This window comes from Acanthopagrus latus, chromosome 17 (genome assembly GCF_904848185.1).
Source record: "Acanthopagrus latus isolate v.2019 chromosome 17, fAcaLat1.1, whole genome shotgun sequence".
In the NCBI taxonomy this organism is placed as follows: domain Eukaryota; kingdom Metazoa; phylum Chordata; class Actinopteri; order Spariformes; family Sparidae; genus Acanthopagrus; species Acanthopagrus latus.
In genome coordinates, this window is record NC_051055.1 from 24,563,353 (window position 1) to 24,582,062 (window position 18,710).

General features: G+C 43.7%; 1 protein-coding gene across 1 annotated transcript in view; it reads right to left on the minus strand.

The window, feature by feature from the left end:
- The window catches only part of iglon5 (IgLON family member 5), a 115,303-nt gene that overhangs the window by 12,036 nt on the left and 84,557 nt on the right, over positions 1-18,710 (minus strand). The window contains exons 2-4 of the mRNA XM_037075333.1: positions 10,585-10,663; positions 4,745-4,977; positions 2,915-3,034 (exon numbers count right to left, since the gene is read on the minus strand). Coding sequence (XP_036931228.1) covers positions 2,915-3,034; positions 4,745-4,977; positions 10,585-10,663 — 432 coding nt within the window. The remainder of the gene's footprint in view (positions 1-2,914; positions 3,035-4,744; positions 4,978-10,584; positions 10,664-18,710) is intronic.

An 18,710-nucleotide genomic window follows, 5' to 3' on the forward strand; every position in this document is an offset into this window, starting at 1 on the left:
TCCTGCCTTTTCCAATCATCTGATTTCCACACCCAACCTGCACACCTGCTGTTTGCTCTCTCATCGAGTCACACCTGTCCCTCATCAGCCCCACACAGTATTAAGTACAGCCACACACAAACACGCGTCCTCTGCCAGATCATCCCTGCCAGCTTCTGGTCCTTAATGCTCATGATTTCTTGTTTTTTGCCTGCCTGTTTCCTTTTTGGATTTGTTTGCATACACGGTTCACCTGTTGCCAACTCTTGCTTTCCCTTTTTCAGTTTTACCTGCTCTGTTTTTTTGAGTTCAGCTTCTGGATCCACACAAAACGTACCAGTAATGTGACAACTCCCAAAGCATTTAAACAATCTCAAACCTCCTGTCGAATGTGTGTGCGCTTATCATCGTATGACTTTTTTTTTTTTTTTTTGTGAAATCACATTCCCCTTCCTTCCCAGAATCACTGGCATCCATTCATTCACGCTTAGCCTGTGCGCCTCTGTGTGTTTTTTAACGGATGGGATGTCAAATGATAAGGCTCTGATGCGCCGGCGTATTTAACTGAATGAGATACAGCGCCTGTATGTCTCTGAGTGGGTCAACTGATGGATGCCAGTGACGGTGAATGGGTGCGACAGATTGTATCTTTGCCATGGTGAAGATGAAGGAGGCAGCACCATTGCTATCTGTTTGTGAGTGGGGACTCTGGTCACTATGTGGACCAGTTGCACAGGGGTCTAAGACTTCTAACAGATTCCTGTCTGCTGCATCTCCTCCTATCCCGCCGCCTCCTGACGCACACACACATTTTCCACGTACACTCTCCTCCTCAGCCCCCTCCCTGCAGTTTCTCTATGCAGTTTCTGAGTAATGGGGACAGATGGCTGGCAGCTTCTTGCTGTTTCTTTGGGCTCGTCCAACCTCCCCCTCCCACTTTCTCCGCCGCCCCTGGTCTCCTGCAACTGATGGCTCGGTTGCAGAGACTCCAACGGAATAGCAATGCGGCCCCTATCTCTCTCTCTCTCTCTGTCCCTCCCCCTCTGCAAGCTGAGGGGTTATGAGGGGAGAGAGGGGGGAGGCAGTGTGAGACGGCGGGGGCGGTTAGAGAGGGAGGATTACTGCTGACAGAGGAGAAATGCTGTAGGCTTGCAAGTGAGGACGACTGCACAGAGTTTGGGATATAAGGTTGTGTGTGTGTGAGTGTGTGTGTGTGTGTGTGTTTGCTGCAGGTGTGCGTTCATGCATGCTTTCCTCTGCTCCTCTCCTGCCCGTCCCTGCCCGAGGTACTGTACCGCCTGGACTCACAAACACAAACTGCGCAGAGAAGGACACTGCATGTACAGCAGGCTAACCCAGGGACATACAGAGGAGAGACAAGGAGGAACAGACCTCTGAGCAAGCCTAAAGCTGTCTGTAAGTACAGCAGCACAATATACAGTAAGGTTGCGCATTTATTGGCCTAACAGTATAATTACATCATGTTGAGTGGTTGTTCACACTGACCTATTTATTAACGCTGTCTCCGCTATGCATCTGATTTCCGCTGCTGCCGCCACCGCTGCAGTCGGGCTACAGCTGAGCCGATACTGTTGTGTGAGCGAAATGCTCTCACCGTGACTTCACTGACACCGACTCAATGCCAGCCTCACAAAGAGCCCATTATCCGACTTTCAAAACACTTTGAAGTCTTAAAGAAAAGACAATCCTCGCTCTGTTACATCTCTGTGAAAAAGATCGACCTAAGATATTTTGGAACTTCTTGGCACGCTCATCCCCCACATCACACACAACTAGCAAGGTTGATGTTTCACCAACAAATTCACAAACTGTAAAAGCTGCCAAAGTGACTTTACTTTAAAAAAAAAAAAAAAAAAAAGCAAAGAGGGAAGTGATTAGCTCATAATTACCAAGTAAAATAGATGACAAATTCTGAGTTAATAGGTTTCCTGACTTTTGTTTTTTATAGCAAAGTCAACTTTTTAAAATCAACAGTGCAGATTTCCTGCAGTGTGCACGCAATTTATCCCTGTCAGTGGAAAAAAAACAACAAAAAAAAATCACTCCCATTGTCTTCCAGATCACAATATCACACGATATAGACAATACACTAACCTGTCTCTGAAACAAAGCAGCTTGCACCTGTATTCAGTGTTGCTATTGTAGTAGAAAACAGGGCAAGTTGAAAGAGACATTCTCTGCTTAAATGCCAAACATTAATGTATTAAAGCACACTTAGGAATATTGAGTCATAGCACAGTGCATGGCAATTTTCTCTTACGTGCCACCCAGATGACACGACACTACCATTACAGCCCTAATAAAACTTAAAACCATGCAGTCCCCAGAGGCCACGTAACGGTTATTTGGCTGACTTTGGACATCAGTGCTGACAAAAATGGGAACGGATAGGGAATAAATGCCGTGCTGATCAAATCATGTTTTTGATTCCATCCATCAGGCTGTGTAACCCGACCACCGCGAACCAGTTCTGATTCAACGCACCGACGGAAGCTAAAAATAGCTGATTTAATGCCGAAAGTGGCTGTTAGGCGTCAGTTGGCATCGTGATGCCTGTTGACAGGGTGGATGAAGACAGATGCTGATGATTACAGGTGGCGCAGTGGGGATAATTATGCATAATGTGTGGTTATTTGGGACAAAACATTGGGACATAGGGAAAATACGGGACCATGAATTTAAGATGGGGACGGACTAAACAGCTGGGCTTAAGAATGATGACACGGGGATGGGGGATAAAGACGTGGACATGAGGTGAATGCTGATAAGCCTTTAGGATGGACGGAGGGAAGGGAAAAAAAAACAAACACCGAACAGGCTTGGGGATGAATGTGAAGACAGGGTAGATAAAGGTGAGGCTGTGAACACGAGATCTCCGGATCAGAAGACAAGCAAACACGAAGGGGTAGCTTACATTTCTGGTCTTTCCAGGTGACGGTGGGCTCAGGCCGACCCACCGCGAGACAGTAGAGGTTCACATTCTCCCCCTCGTTCACCGACACGTTTTTGGAGATGTTGACGATTCTGGCCGGCACTAGAAAAAAAAAAAAAAGATCATGCTATTAAAATATGACCTCAAAATCTCCTTTTTTTCATTTCATGAATTATTGATGAGGTACGACCATACAGCCTATTAAGGTGTTTAAAGTATGATGCAAATCCCTGCACCTAAGACAGACAGGCAATCAGTTGATTAATGATCTGTGCCCAAGTGCTTACTGGACTGTGCAACAATATGCTTGACCATCTACTTAAAATGCACTGAATTCTAAACGGCTGCAAATGGGCATTAAAATCTTCATCTCCTGACATCTAATCTAATTTGATCTTTAGAAAAAAAAACAGGACATCTGTTGAAGCAGTAATCTGAATTTCTCCTTCTACTTTGGAAAGTGAAGGACCACCCTTGAACAATGTTTTTGCCCCAAACTCAGAAAGTATTGGAGCTATGCATGTAGTTAGTTTGATAACAAGATGGCCCTTGAATTTAAATGGCCCATTATCATTGTTTTTAATGAGCTTGGCCCTGAGATGGCTTTTTTTTTTTTTTTTCGTGAGACATCTTCTGAGGATCCTATTTTTCTCTATCTTGCTGGAGTTGAATACTCGCAGCGATAAAGCACAGATTGGAGTGGCGGTGGAGCTGCGCCGGCTTGATGCACTGACTTGAGGGTGTAATTATTTTGTGTGATATCAAGCTAGGGCTGAAATTGCAGGCAACTTGGAATTAGGTATGTATGGTCATCTGTGCCAAGCTTTGGACCCTGCAGACAAAGAGTGTTTGTTTGGCTGCAGCATGATGTGAAAACTCTGTTAGTAAGCCACTGGCGTTGTCTCTGCCACCTGTGAGCCGCGAGCCAGGCCTCGAGTTTTCGTTCCAGCAGAATGTACCTAATACATCCTGTTAAAAGTTTTTCAGTTTCGCTTCGCCGGTGATGAATAACTTAAATCTGCGCCACACGCCATCCAAAAAAATATGCATAAAAATTGACACGTGCAGGAGGGAAACAAGGTCTGAGATTCATCCTCTGGGCAGTCCTGCGCCAATACACCGTGTCACTCAGGATCAGTCAGACTCTCACTCACTTAGCTGCTGACTTGATGACTGAGCCGCAGTCCCGGTCCTGCACTGTCAGTTATTTAGTCAGCCAGTTGGACAGCCCCCCTGTGTGCCTCCATCTCTTCCACACACATCCTCATCCGTCTGATCTGCCCGACTTTCTGTTTTTTTCAAGACAGGGTTTGGACTGCGCCTTTTATTCCTTTTGCTGCGACCGACTCTCTGGTTGTCTGTCACCTGCACTCGGCTTGTTTATACAAATGAGCCAAATGAGCGTTCAAGACACAGTCAGGTAACATCATTTTTTTTTTTTTTTTTTTTTTTGATGTCACCATAAATACCGACTTTAAATGCTCAAACATAAACATTAACCACAGAGTTGTCTATCATATATTCAAGCATATGTTTAAGCACAATTTAACAGAAAAGAAACGTCACCGTAGAGAATCTTAAACACTTCCTCTGATGTCAAACCTCAATCACTCCTAATAGACAGCACTAGACTTCAGTAAATGACGAAATGCATAATTAAGCCATTAAGCGGATGTTTTTATCCGAGGCTGCTTACAGTTTTTACGGCAGTGGCAATCAAATCTGCAGACTCTGGGTATATTAAGGAAATGAGACAGCAGTGGCTTCAGTAAACACAGCAGATCTGTGCTCGTTCTCAGCTCGGCAGCTCACCTTGAACGATGAGGTAGACGTGGGCGATGCGCGGCTTGTTGTTGGCCTGGAAGGTGCAGGTGTAGGGCCCCTCGTCGGTCACCTGCACCTTGTCGATGTGGATGGAGAAGTCGCTGTTGTTGCTGTTGGCCAGCGTCACGCGCTTGTCCAGCGACCACTTGTCCGTCCCTGTGAACAGGATGTTGGATCGGTTCAGCCAGGCCTTGTGGGTCACCTCCTCGTCGATCCGACACCTGTGTGAAGACAGGAGGCCAAGATTAGAGTTGATCCTAAATACTCCTGATACTGGCACAGACAAGGCGTGCAAGATATATGGCCTTAAGATAATATTGTGATATCTTTTGGGGTATATATCTTCATCATATATAAATTATATGAATCTATGAAATCTCTTCAAAAGCGCTTCATAAATGAGAGAGTGGGCGGCAAAATTAAATATCAACATAATGAGATTTTTGATAAATAAATCATCAGTAATGTGGATATAATGACTCAGAAGAGGCTGTTGAGTTTAGAAAATGACATCACTTTACTGTAATGAAGCCTTTTAAACCAGTAAAAGACAACACTATCACATTAAAGATATAGTAGTGATATATCTCCCAGGCCTGGTGCAGATATCCAAATTGGTGACATATCACTGGAAAGACCAACATGAAGCGTCAAAGCACAGAACCCAGGACCCAGCAGAGAAGCCTCAGTCCACTCTGTTAGAGATTGTACGGGTCTCTTAACCTTTTATTTAGGGGATGAAACACCACGGTCGCTCTTTTGGGAACAAACATTTGTTGGTTCCTGCTTCTAAAATGAGAAGATTTGCTGCTTTTCATTTATTCATGAGAGTAAATGAAGAGTCTTTAGGGGGTTTGGCTGTTGATTGGGAAAAAAAAGCAATTTGAAGCCAATCCAGGCACTCCTAAAAAAATAAAATATCAAGGAAAAGGGGGAAGCTTTCACCTTTTTTACAGTGTTTTGGGGCATTAGATCACAGTATGTTATGTATATAGGCCTGTATTTTATATATTGTAATGATGTAAACATGTATCTCTTGTTAAATCATTGCTTCATTATCTTATATTTATTACAGCGGGTCGTTATCTGGGTCATGTGAATGCCTCCTGTTGGCTGTGGCCACTGTATCAGCGGGGCCACATGCTGTTGCATGTTTGGAGGCCTGATGGTTGAAACACATTGACTTTTTAACATTTCCTTCCTCATTTCTGGATATTCCTCTAGCGTCTGGATTTTAGATAAAATGTTAGATAAAAATGAATTGTGTTAAAAACATCTTTAAGCAATTTAAGCCTTTGGATTCCTGGATGGTAATGAACATTTTTCACAACTTTTTGACATGACATGAAAGCATTTGGCAGATGAATCAATAATGAAAACAGCCTGAAGTTGCTGCCCTACTCTACACTACTCTTTAATTCAGGCCTTTTCTTTATTTGTCACCTGCCTGTAACACTGTACAACCAACTATGTCATTCCTGTTACCAGAGGTGGGAAATAATGAAGTAAAAATAACAACATGGAGGAAGAAGGTGAACCAGGGAACGATGACACATCATATTCGGAGAAGCAAGACATTCCTCATCCATGGCCTTATTCAAGAGAACTTTTTGATGTTGTCAGCTCCAAGAATGATTCATGACAATGAATTCTCCGTCTAATTTGAAAGAACACGTACAGGTAAGGTGGAAAGCTGTAGCTCAGCGGGTAGAGCAGGTCGACTAGTGATTGGAAGGTCGCTGGTCCAAATCCCTGCTCCGGGCTGAGCTGAGCTGAATGTCGAGTGTCCTTGAGCAAGATATTGAACCCCAAATTGCTCCTGATGTGCAGTTGGCACCTTGTATGGCGGACTCTGCCATCATGGAGGGCCCTGTGATGAGCTGGCGACTTGTCCAGGGAGTACCCTGCCCTCGCCCAGAGACAGCTGGGATTGGCTCCAGCAAAACCCCCCCGCGACCCCATAAAAGGGATAAAGTGGTTACAGACACATGGATGGATGGACACACAGGTCAGGTGTAGTTTCAGTTGTTATGATTAGCTTATTTAACTTGCAGTGAACAGACTGTACCTCTGTACCAGCACTGTGCAGGTTGTTAATAAGAGCAAAATTATACCTGTTTTGTGTGCTGAGAACTTTTCGTTTTGTCGAGGCATCAAAAGAGGTATTGTGTTTCACTGGTGATTCATTTGTTTGAGTATTTTTTATACAAGTATCTAGACTTCTACTTAAGCACCAAATCTATGTAGTTTTACTACCTCTGCTTGTTACACAGCAGGAGAAAAAAAATGGGTCAAATCGTAGCTGCAGAGAACTCTGCGGCTTGCGAGAGAAGCGGGTCACTTTGTTGTTTGTCTGTCAGTAAATGAATGCAGTCTAAGATATATATGCTTCAAGTCAAGGTTTGTAAACTGGGCATTAAAACTGGCTGCAAACTTGCAAAGTAAATAGCACAACATGAGAAAATATGTACAGATTAGAGCCGGTATCAGAGAGCAAAATTCTATAATGGTGTGATGATTAAACAGCAGGTCGTCACAACTGTTGTTCCAAAAAGATGTGACACTTTTCAAACCATGGCCCCGAAGGTGTGATTCAGTTCTCGTCTTGGCCACTAGATGTCCTTGCCCTGCTTCATCTCGCTGTGAGGAAGTGCCTCTGTTGTCCTCATGTTTAATTGATATGACCTGGATAAATATCACTGTTGAGGTGGATCTCAGATCACCTGCCAAGTCAGTCGCAGTGACACCGCAAAGCATAACAAACCAGCTCGGGTAAGCTTGGAAGCCTTTAACAAATCGGCTACGAGGCACAAGGGCTGATGTTCAGCTTGACACATGACCTGAGGGCCAAACCTCTCCTGACAGCTCAGGAAACAAAGGAAAAGAAGAAGAGGAAGAACAAGAAAAGAAGTTAATTTTGATTGGGTTTGGTTTGTGGCTGGTGGGCTTAAATAAAGAGACATTATATAGAGAAATCCCACCACAAAAATTCATTATCTGTTTACAAACGCTCTATTAATCTATTTTTAAAATTAATCACTTCTGCACTGATGATGTTGCTACAGGACCGCGAGCCCAGAGGAAATGAGCACCATAATAGCATCAAATGTGCCTCGTCTTAATGGCCCGCATCAAAGACAGCACAACAGCCTTGTCTCCAGCATAACGCAAGTATTTGTGCCACTTGGGCAAAAGTGATTTTACATAAAAATGGAGTTTATTTATAAAGCTCTTTAGTCTTTTGTTTGTCAGCTGTGGGCCGTGGAGTGCAGACTAAACTTAAAAATCTGATTATGAAATACGCCGTCATATCTCTGCTGATGAAGTGATACAGGCAGCTCTGTGCCGTGAAATCACTCACAGAATAAAAAAGCAGACTGTAGCACAGTTTGAATCAGTGGTTTCCAGCCCGGGGATGGGGTGTCCCGAGCGGCTGCGATGCAAACCTGAGGGTTCGTGAGGTGGTGTTCAGACTTTAAAGGAAAAGTTCACCCAAAAATGAGGCTTGAGTCGATCAACAACTGACCCTCGTGCCGATGTGAGGGTCAGGTGACATTTTGTTGTGCACAAATAAGTTCTGGGGCTTCGCAGCAAAACAGCTGAGGTAGACTGGGAGTTCTAAAAAGTATAAAAAACAACCAAAACAATCCATAAAATGACTCCGTCCAGCTCTCCTAGCGTAATCGAAGTCTCTGGAAGCCCAGAGATCGCAAATTGATTTGAACTTTTAGACATTATTTACACCCTCGACTTGTGATTGATCTTTTAGTTAGCAGCTACAGAAAAGATTTTGGCTGCACAAGGGGTGCAAATAATTTTTTGGATCCCTGGGCTTAACATTCAAATAAAAGTCAGAGGGAATAATCAGCCTTTAGTTGAATTATCCAGCTACAAATAGTGGTCAACTTTTCATTTTGTTTGCACATACTGGTTTAAAGAGCTGAGCGGGATTATCAGTGAAAGGAACATTTTTAACCCAACAATCTGAGGATCCTGCTGAAATAAATCAGCAGACAAGCTAATTCTTAGTTCAGTTCGGTTTATTTAAACATCCGGTATAAGGCAACAACTAGCAATTATTTCTATTGTTGATTAATCTGCCTGTCATATAAACAGTGAAAAATGTTGTTGAGTGTTTCCCAAAGCCCAATATGACGTCCTCAAATCTCTTTATTTGTCCACAACGCAAAGATATTCTGTTCACTGTCGTAGAGGAGGAAATAAAACCGTAAAATATTCACATTTAAGAAGCAGGACTCAGGGAATTTCTAACTTTTGTTTTTCCTGAGAATGCTCAAACTCAGTGATTGATTTATCAAAATAGTTGGTGAAACATTTTATAGATGACAAGAAATGGATTAGTCAGTTTATTGTTGTTTATTGCAACTTCCATCCTGTCAGAGTCAGAGTGGTAAGTAGCAGAACCAAGAACCTGCACTGGACAGTGTGCAGGTGAATATATGCTGGTGTGTGTGCGAGTTGAGGGGGCAGACTGATATATAGCCAGGCGAGCTGGATTGAGCGTGGACGTGGGTGTGCAGAGATGGTTACGTCTGCTTATGATTAAATATGAACTGAGACTCCAGGCGCAAAGCTACATTTTCTTTGTTGGAACTGAGATCTTAAGACAACCACATGTTGAGATCCTGACTTCTGTTTCACATGTGAAATGGATCGAGCCTTGTGCAGTATCAACTCATACAAGCGCGAATCTAAAAAGTATAAAGAAGACCTCAACGTTAATATAGAATGATCATTATATTAAAACATATTAAATGTGATTATCTCAGGATCTAATGATCTATGTAAGTCATGAGAGCCACTGAGACAAGAAAGAGACGTTCGTAATGTAAAACTACTGTGCAGCTTTCCTCAAACTGTGAAAGAATAAAAGATGAAGCTGACAGCGCACATTTTTTTGTGTGCAGTTTTAGAGTTTTAGGTGTGAAAATGCACAAACAAATTCTGGAGATTTTCACGTCACAGGAGCATCAATGGAGCCGCTTCAGGCTACATGTCTTGATGACAAAGATCAGCATCTCGCCTCTTTGATTTTCCAACTTTGAGAGAGACGTGTTGACGTTAACAAATATTGACAGAACTGTACTTGACTTCTGGTAAAAAAAAACATGTTTGTTTCCACTCGTCTTTCAAGGGAAACAGGGACTAAAAGAGGAATTTGTTCAGCGATATGGAAAGGTGCAGGCTTAAAGCTGATGAAAGTTATGTTGACTTTTTTCTTTTTTTTGCACAGCACGTCCAGGTCACATCCACACAAGGGGGGAAAAAAAGGCAAGTCTGCTGTTTTTCTGCTTCGCTGGGGAAAACTATGATTTCTACTTTTATCACTCAGTTAAGCAGGTGCTGTTGGGAGGCAGAGGGAAAGTACACCCACCGGACCGACCTGTGCATCATGATTGTTACATCCAAGCTACAAAAAAAGGGTGAATTTAAGAAAGGTACAATTTCTGCTGATATCTAACACGCAGATATTTTCCTGCTCAGTTTTGGCTGATTGCTGATACTGACAGCGATATATGCACGTACCCTCCACCTACGAGAATTGTTTTTAATTTTATTTTAACGCCCTGTTCAGCTGACACCGATATTATCGTGCATCCCCAGGTGACTGCGGACAGACTCAGGCTACACCTGACAGGTATTATCATTCAATTAGTTTTAGGATAGATGGAGATGGAAAATATGGCACAATAATTGAAGTTATGTGATGGAGAATTGGCAATTAAAGCTGCATGGCAGGTGGAGGGGGACAAACAAACATGTTTTTTCATGTAATTAGTAGGTGCAGGTGTAGGATCAAGAGTTACCTCAAAATGACGCTTTCTCCTTCCAACACTGTAATGTTGTCCGGCAGGTGTCCGAATTCTGCTGCGTGCACGCTGGACCCTGCCAAGAGAGAAGACAGAGGAGACCAATGAGCATCCAGCGACGGTACCAGACGCCCCCATCGCTGTTCATCAATCTCAGGTCGCGTGCTCCGTGATCGACTGCCTCGCCGTATCGGCTCGGCCAGGGATGTGCTCTGCATCCCCGCTTACTTATTTTCTGAGGGGAAAGTAATAAATATACTCAACAAAAGAGTCACAACGTCTGCACTGACCCCCATACTTGAATAATGATTTGGTTTTACCCTGCATTCTGGTGAGGTGCGCGTTCATTGAACAGCACTGATAATGAGCCAAGGGAAGAGGATTCACGCGGAGCTGCCGGAGCGTGAAATGAAGGGACAGCAACGGTAACAGAAGGGATGCTCATCCTGCCTACCAATACACACACACACACACACACGCACGCACGACACACACTTGGAGAACAGAAGCACACGTTTATAAAAGCACAGACACATACAAGAACAGACACACGTCCTGAGAGCCATTAGCTGAAGAGGAAATACGAACACTGCTTCTGTGAGATGTGTTTGAGACAGTTGAGAAAAACAAAAAACAAAACAGTCAAAGTCATCTCTGTGAACTCGCTCGGACTGCAAACAAAGAAAATCGAAGACCTTATATGCTGCCAGTGATATTGCCCACTGAGGCAGACTGCTCCCCACTAAGACACCTGGCTCTGTCCATCTAAACTCTGCCAAATCACAGCACGACACCAGGTACCTCGGCTTGTGTCCTCCCTCTATCCCCAACAATCGCTTTCTCCCTCTCCCTGCAAGATGACCTCAATATCTCACTAGGCTTCTGCTGTGGTCTAGCCTTGAGGCTTAATAAATGGTGACTTTATGAAACGAAGGCAGCCGCAGCGAGGAGCTAAGAGGCACCTCTGGGTTTGTTAAATAACTTGCCGCGCAAAGTCAAAGACATGTTAGGCGAGCGGATGGGGAGTTTGCTTAGAGATGAGCCCCAAAACGACGGCAACGCGCCACTTAAAGGACACGGGGTGTGCCAGGAATTGTGGGTTTTTAAATTAAAGGGGAGCCTTTGTGGAATCATGGGTTGATTACAAAGAATAATGAGAGAGGCTTCAGAATTATAATGAACATCATGGATTGCTAATCAAAAGATTTCCGAGCTGCATAGCGGAAAGCCACGAGAAGTGCCAACCACACTAAAAAATAATTTATCATCTTTAAAATATAGACTAATTATGCCTGCTCTCTTTTTTCTTTTTGTATGTTTGTGAATCTAAGAGTGTTTGTGTGGATGTGCCACAGTAAATACAGGCTGTAATCACACTTTTGTATTCATTTATTCATGTATGTATTGTTGTGTGTGTGTGCAGAACTGCATGTGTTGTTCACGGTTGTGTGTATATAGGCAGTCACAGGATCTGGCCGTCTGTTGCTCCTGGGTGTGAAATGCGTCTGTTTGTTTGCTCGCATACCGGTGAAGAACAAGAAAAGAGGACAAACTAATGACGCCTCAAAAGAAAACTGGCCTTGAAAATCTCCCGCTAAAAGCTGTAATCGCATTAATGGGTGCTGCTGCCGCTGCTGCTGCTGCTGCTGCTGCGCTATCTAGGCCGGCCAAGGATCCCAGAACTGGCTCTATTTCTTTCTTACTCTAAGCCTTGGGGGAGGGGCATAGCACATTAACCATTGTGTCCAATGTTCAAAAACTGTCACAAGCTTTCATTTATCTGCGTTTCTTACCACGGAGTAATGCCGCATAGCAATCGCCGCGCTCATGCATCCTGTCTTAGACTCAGACAGTCCTCAGCTCAGGCCCTCAGCTGTTCCCTTTCAAGTGTTCTGTACTCCACACACTTTATTTAGGTTAATTCAATTCAGTTCCAGGGCTCGGGGCTCAGGGATGGGTGTGACATGCTGTCATAAATACACAGTACCCCACATATGCAATTAAAGAAACACACGTGGAGAAAAAGACGCTCCCCGTCACATAATGTAACAACAGGGACGCCAGCGCGACACACACATCTTGATTGAATGAATGATGAATGCATACTCCGAATGCTCCAAACAACATTGCGAAGGTTACAAACCAGCAGGGAGCTATTCCCATTTCCCTACTCAATTCCCATTTTCACAGCTCGATTGGCAACTCGCATTCTAAAACCTGTATCACCCTGCCTCTTCTCCTGGGCGCCGCACAACATGATAACCAGGTCAACACATGCAGCCCACACTTCCTCTCACACACCGAATCACAGGATCAATCGCACACGCAAACACACTCGTCGATGAGCCAAAACCAGCGGAGACGGTCCGCCTGAGTTGATTGTGACAGCAAACACTTCCACGTTCCTCGTGGAAATCACAAATGACTTCACCCAGACGAAGCACAAAGTCGGAGTGCGGACAATGCATCCGCTCATCTCCATTCATAACCCCTCCTGACCTCCGTCACTCACTTTGAATGATCAGCGTCCAATGAAAGTATTGCTTTGACCTTGGAACAGGTTGAGGTGATCACTAAAATGGAAAATGTCGAGTAAATCAAACGGGCCCAGCATCTGATTTGAGAAGAGGGAAACCCCCTGAGACAAACGTGCTGGTCTCCAGCAGCGCCTTACCATATGTTCTATTTATGGTCCTGTTATCGCATACAATGGCTGTAAGATTGTTGTCTTAATGTGTAGAACCAAAGAAGACAAGATTTGGACTTGATAATCTTATGGTCAGCAAAAAAAAAAAAAGTTTAATACCTTGAACATTTTATTACAGAACAAATTACAGACTAAGCAGACGTGCTTTCACACAAGTGTGGTATGTGTGCAGATGGAGCGAAGTTGTTTTTCAGAGCACACTGTGCACCTCTTTATGCTGCACACTTAAGGTCGAGCAACAGAAAAGGAAGCCTGCGGAGACTTCAAGTACCTCATAAAGACGTCCTGAGAATTTCACTTAGCAGACCAAGATGGAATAGTTCAAGTGAGATGTTTGTTGCTGCAGGAGTCAAGACTTTCCTAAGCTATTTTTTAAGAAATCTCATGTGTGAATTCATTTGCCTCTGAAAATGAAATCATCTTGGTTTTATCAAACACAAGGTTTAGCACTACAGGCAACCGATCCCAGCTGTGGAAACACTGGTACATCTGTCTTTTTGTATCTTGTTTGCCTCTTTTAAACCACAATTTTTGATTGTGATTTTGCATGTTATTCATTCTATGAAATGTCGTGTCTCTTTGTCTGGACCCCGAGTCTGCAATTAAGTTCGAACTGAATTGAAAACACTTGAATTCCCCCCCTTTTTATCTTGCAAGCAGAAGCAATTATATTACTTGCTTGACAGCTGGAAAACTTTGTGTTGGCACCAAATAAATATCCAAAACCGTATGCAGACCACGATACTCAAGACTTGGTTAAGTTGACTGGCTATATGCCTGGAACTGGTTATAGATGTAAAGATAAGTGCGCCATGGACATCTGCGCCAAGATTTCCTGGCAATCCATCCGATAGCTGCAGAGACATTTTAGTCTGAACCGAGTTGGTGGACCGACTGACTGACACTCCAGCTGAAGTTTAGGAATAATTATGTCCCGTAAGCAAATCAAATAGTACTGTAATATCAATGTTTCATCATTCGGCGTTCAAATAACATGACCTGTCGAATTTATACTCGAATAGGGGGGCAGCTTATTGGTCGTGTAGCCATTAGTTGCTGCTATGTGTAGCTGCTGTTAGCTTGTTATCTCAGTTAGCCATGGAGGTCCATGCTCGCGGTCCTGAACCAGCGCTTGGAGCACCGGGGGAGTGTTGATGTTTTCATCAATAACACATGTGGTTAGCATGCTAGCTTTCAGTACATAGAACTAATTTTCATCAATTTTTTGTTTTTTTTTTTCAACTTAAATCTTACACATTGTACCTTTATCCTTCATAGTCTTTGTGACACAATTAAACACACAACAGTCAAAGTTCGGTTCGAGGCAACAAAACTACTTTGTTAGGTTTAGGAAAAGATGCGACATGTGCTTTTTGAATATGAGTTAAATATTTTACATCTGTTAACTTACGGACGTTTTAAGTTAAACGAAGTCAACGCTGAGATTTGGATTCACAAGGGGCAGAGACGCCGGCCTCTTGAATGCTTTTTGACCCATTCATCCCCCCTTACTGTCACCTGTGTGGAGTATGTTGCTCTTTATCCTCAGTATTTGTCTCACCTGTGCGCAAAGGCAGACTTTTGCGAACACTGCACACTGTTTAAAAGTGTAAAATTGTGTTATTAGTAGGGCAGTTTTAAGCAACTGGGCTCATAACACATGGATGTAAATGGTTGTTATTTGGGCTTCTACTGACAAAGGCATATTAAGAGTGGATCTGCAGCATCTCATTAATGGGAGAGTGTTGGTCGTAACAACAAAATGTAAACATCATCTGGCTGAAGGACAGCGTGTGTCTCCCACCCTTTGATGTAATCCACATTATTTATCCCTTTCAGGCAATTAATTCAAATGCTGCCGGCCAAACACAACGGACATGATCAAACAGAACAGTAATCAGTCCAGAGTGAAACCATCAGCGGGTTGTTTGCGTGGCCAAGACAGAATCCCCAGTCATCGCTTTCAATTTCTTGGCCTCTTTTTGTTTTATTGATCCCCATCCATCTCAAATTCTGCTTTTTCCTCATCTCCCCCCAGGGCCTCAGCCTGCAGCCCGAAGAATTGCACCCGCCAGGAGGATTCAGGAGTCTTGCCCTCTGACACTCCAGAAAGGGGGGTGCCTGCCAGCGGGGAAGCTTAAACCACCGGCCACCATGCAGACTCTAAATGCGGAAACTCAAGAAACAATGTGAATCCCAACGGAGAGCTTTTTGTCCGTCCTGCTTTAGAACACTACTTTACTGAAACAAAACTGGATTTGTTCATGAGAGAGAGAGAGAAATCCTGAGCCTATATCAAACACAACTATGCACGAGCATGAAAAGAGACATGATAAATAACCATGCAGGGCGATGCTGGTGGCGAACACCGTGGTGGCCCCTGGTGCTGGTGTTAAATTACCCTGCTCACAGTTGTCCGCAGCACATACAGCCCGTACTGGTATCTCTTGTCCTTGCTATGACCTGCTGCTTGGCACAAAAACAGAATCCCCCCCATCTACATACCATACATGCGCACACACACACGCATTTGTATGTTGTCCCAAAAAACCCACAAAAAAAACCCTTAAGCCTTTGTCTGCGCACAGTATCGAGCCTCCGGTCAATGACATTATTAAGGGAATACAATTTTATGGACAAGCCTGAGGGGTTTTCACACAGGAAAGCACTGGGCTAGTAGACCATCAATTCAGCTCTACTATAGGTCATTCCTGCTGTAATACAACCTGGAAAAGCAGAAATCTGTCGTCCTCGTCTTACACTTTATCTACTGCTGCAGGAATTCACATCATTCCCTCGGCTTGTGGTCCACTGTTTAAGTCCCAGTGTTTTTAGAGCGTTGCAGCGAGACATCTATTATGTGATTTGTATTCTCTTGACTTTTACATGCGCCTGTTTGTAATTACACTTGCTACTGGCAGACACTTATAAGTGGAGCTCTATTGAGCCGTACAACTTTAGCCTGCGTAGTCCTTGCAAGGCTGTCTTTGTACTGTTCATCTATTTCACATTGCCCTTGACGATCAAATAAACACAGAGAGGCGGGAAAGCTACTTCTGAAAGCATGATTGGCGTCAGGGCGGATAACAGCGGAGGCTATAATGAAACCCATAACAATAATCCGTTTCAACGGAGGCTGCCGTGGTTTGGAAATTGAAAGGAGAGGAGGCACTGCACAAGGTTAGAAGGGAGAGGTGAAAATAGATAGCTGGGGTAAGGTGAGGACCTGAAGGGAAATTTCTTTGAGAATGAAGGAAAGTTGTTTTGAAAAGTGGAATTACAGGATGTTGTGTAGCACGCTAGAGGTAATTATATGCGGACATGTGTTTCAAATCTTTGGTCAGATTGACCCAATTCCCCACCCATTTTCACTCTGTGCTCCAGAAACAGTTGAACAAGCTTTGTATCCGGATGTGCCTACAACTACTTTCTCCTTTCCTGTTCGTCTATGTTAAAAAGAAAAACAAGTGAAGAAGGTGGTAAAAAGATGTTGCTGAGTTCCTGAAAAAGTAAAATGCAATACAGTGTGGAAGGCGTGATTTTTTTCCCAAAAACTGAAGCAAATGTATGTAAAGAGTTGATTTAGGCTGTGCAGTAGACCTCACCGGCACCTGAACATCAACACCATCACCAAGGACACCTAAACTTGTTACAAGGTAAAATTACGACGTGAAGTCACATGTTATCGACGCCACAATCTTCACGGACACTTCACTTCATAAACAGTCTTAGGTTAGCTTATATTTGCAACACTAGCTAATGCAACATCACTAGCAACTGCAGCCAGATTTGCTTCCTCCTTACAGATGAGGCACGATTATAAGGAATCAGGAAAGCACCAATACCTTGGTTGCTGATAATATATTTAAGATGAAATAAAATCCCATGAAAATCTTAATTTCTTCTCAGATTCTCACCATGATCATTAACTGTGAAATACTGACGGCAGGTTGAAAAAAGAACTAAACTAGGATCAGTAGAGCACATACCTCCCCAAGGCCAAACAGTTCCCTCTTAAACAATCAAGTCTAATCCAATATCAAACAGCCCTGTAAACCATCTTAAATTGGAGGCACTGCTAAACTCCAATTGAATTTGAACAAATCTAGGCCAAACATCAAATTGTATTGATCTTTAAATACCAGCCACTTAGATAAATTAACTTAAATTATCAAAAAAACGTAAGAAAAAAATCCAGGATCTGCACCTTTATACTGATCCACAGCAAAAGTTAATGGCCTCTATTCTTGGCCATGACCATCCTCAATCCGTTCTGTTGTTTTTATGTAATCCTGCTGAGAAAACTAAGGAAGGAACTAATAAACTGACACAACCTCCTTTGTTAAGGTTAAGACTAAACTGAAAACAAAACTCAGCCACGTCCTTCGAGTCATCATGTCTCAGGTCAAGTCAAGTCAGGAGTCTTTAACTTCTGGTCAAGTTGAAAGTCATTATCGCAGTGCTTCAAGTCCACATCTCTGGTTATTTAGCTGCAGTAGTATTAGCAGCGTGAAGAGACGAAGTGATGGAGCAGCATCAGATTGAAGAAGAGAGAATATAATGTGTGAGGACACAGTCGGTGACGCCGGGGCAGGGAGCAAAGCGAAGGAAAGACACACCCGCATAATTAACACCGGCATGCTGCAGCCAATTAAATATTTACAGAGGCACTTCCCTCCGACACCTTGATGATGAAGCGAGGCAGCCCAAGGATTATCAGATGCCGGGAGCCTCAGGCAGGAGACAAGGGGTTGTGGGCTGTGGATTAAACATTAACCGGCACAGAGATCCCTTTCTCTTCCTCGTCTGATCCCATTTACTCTGAACTGCCCAAATCCAACCTCATGTCCACCCTCTCTCAAGCCCCATCTTCCTGCCCTCCTCCTTCTTCTACTCCTCTACTCCACTCCACTCCACTCCACCACTCATTCAGCCCCTCTACTCCCTATCGATGAAGCCCAGACCCCCCATCCCCGACTCCATCCACCCCTCAGCACCACCTGTCAGGGACAGAGCAACAGGAGAGCGGGGTGAGAGTGATGGGCGAGGAGTGAGAAACCACCTGGATGACTCGCTCATGCAGCACAACAAGATGGATATGCAGGTCGCCCGCTTCTCACGATTGCTGGTGAGGCAAAATGGATGTCAGCAGGTTTCCACTTGACAGGAAATCTAAGAAATGTCAGAGAAGTCACAGTGAATGAATTGTTTTGAATCTGTCTGGTAATATCATTTTTCCCCCTCTCAGACCAAAGATTTCTTTTTTTTTCCTCTCCCTCTTTTGACAAATGTGGTGGAATGACTGAAAATGAACGTTTGTGTGACTGCGGCTTACACATTAGCTGCTCTGGTGAGCTTGTTGTTGGAGCATCAAGAGGATTGGCCGGACATTCATCTATCTCGTCAAGGTCACACG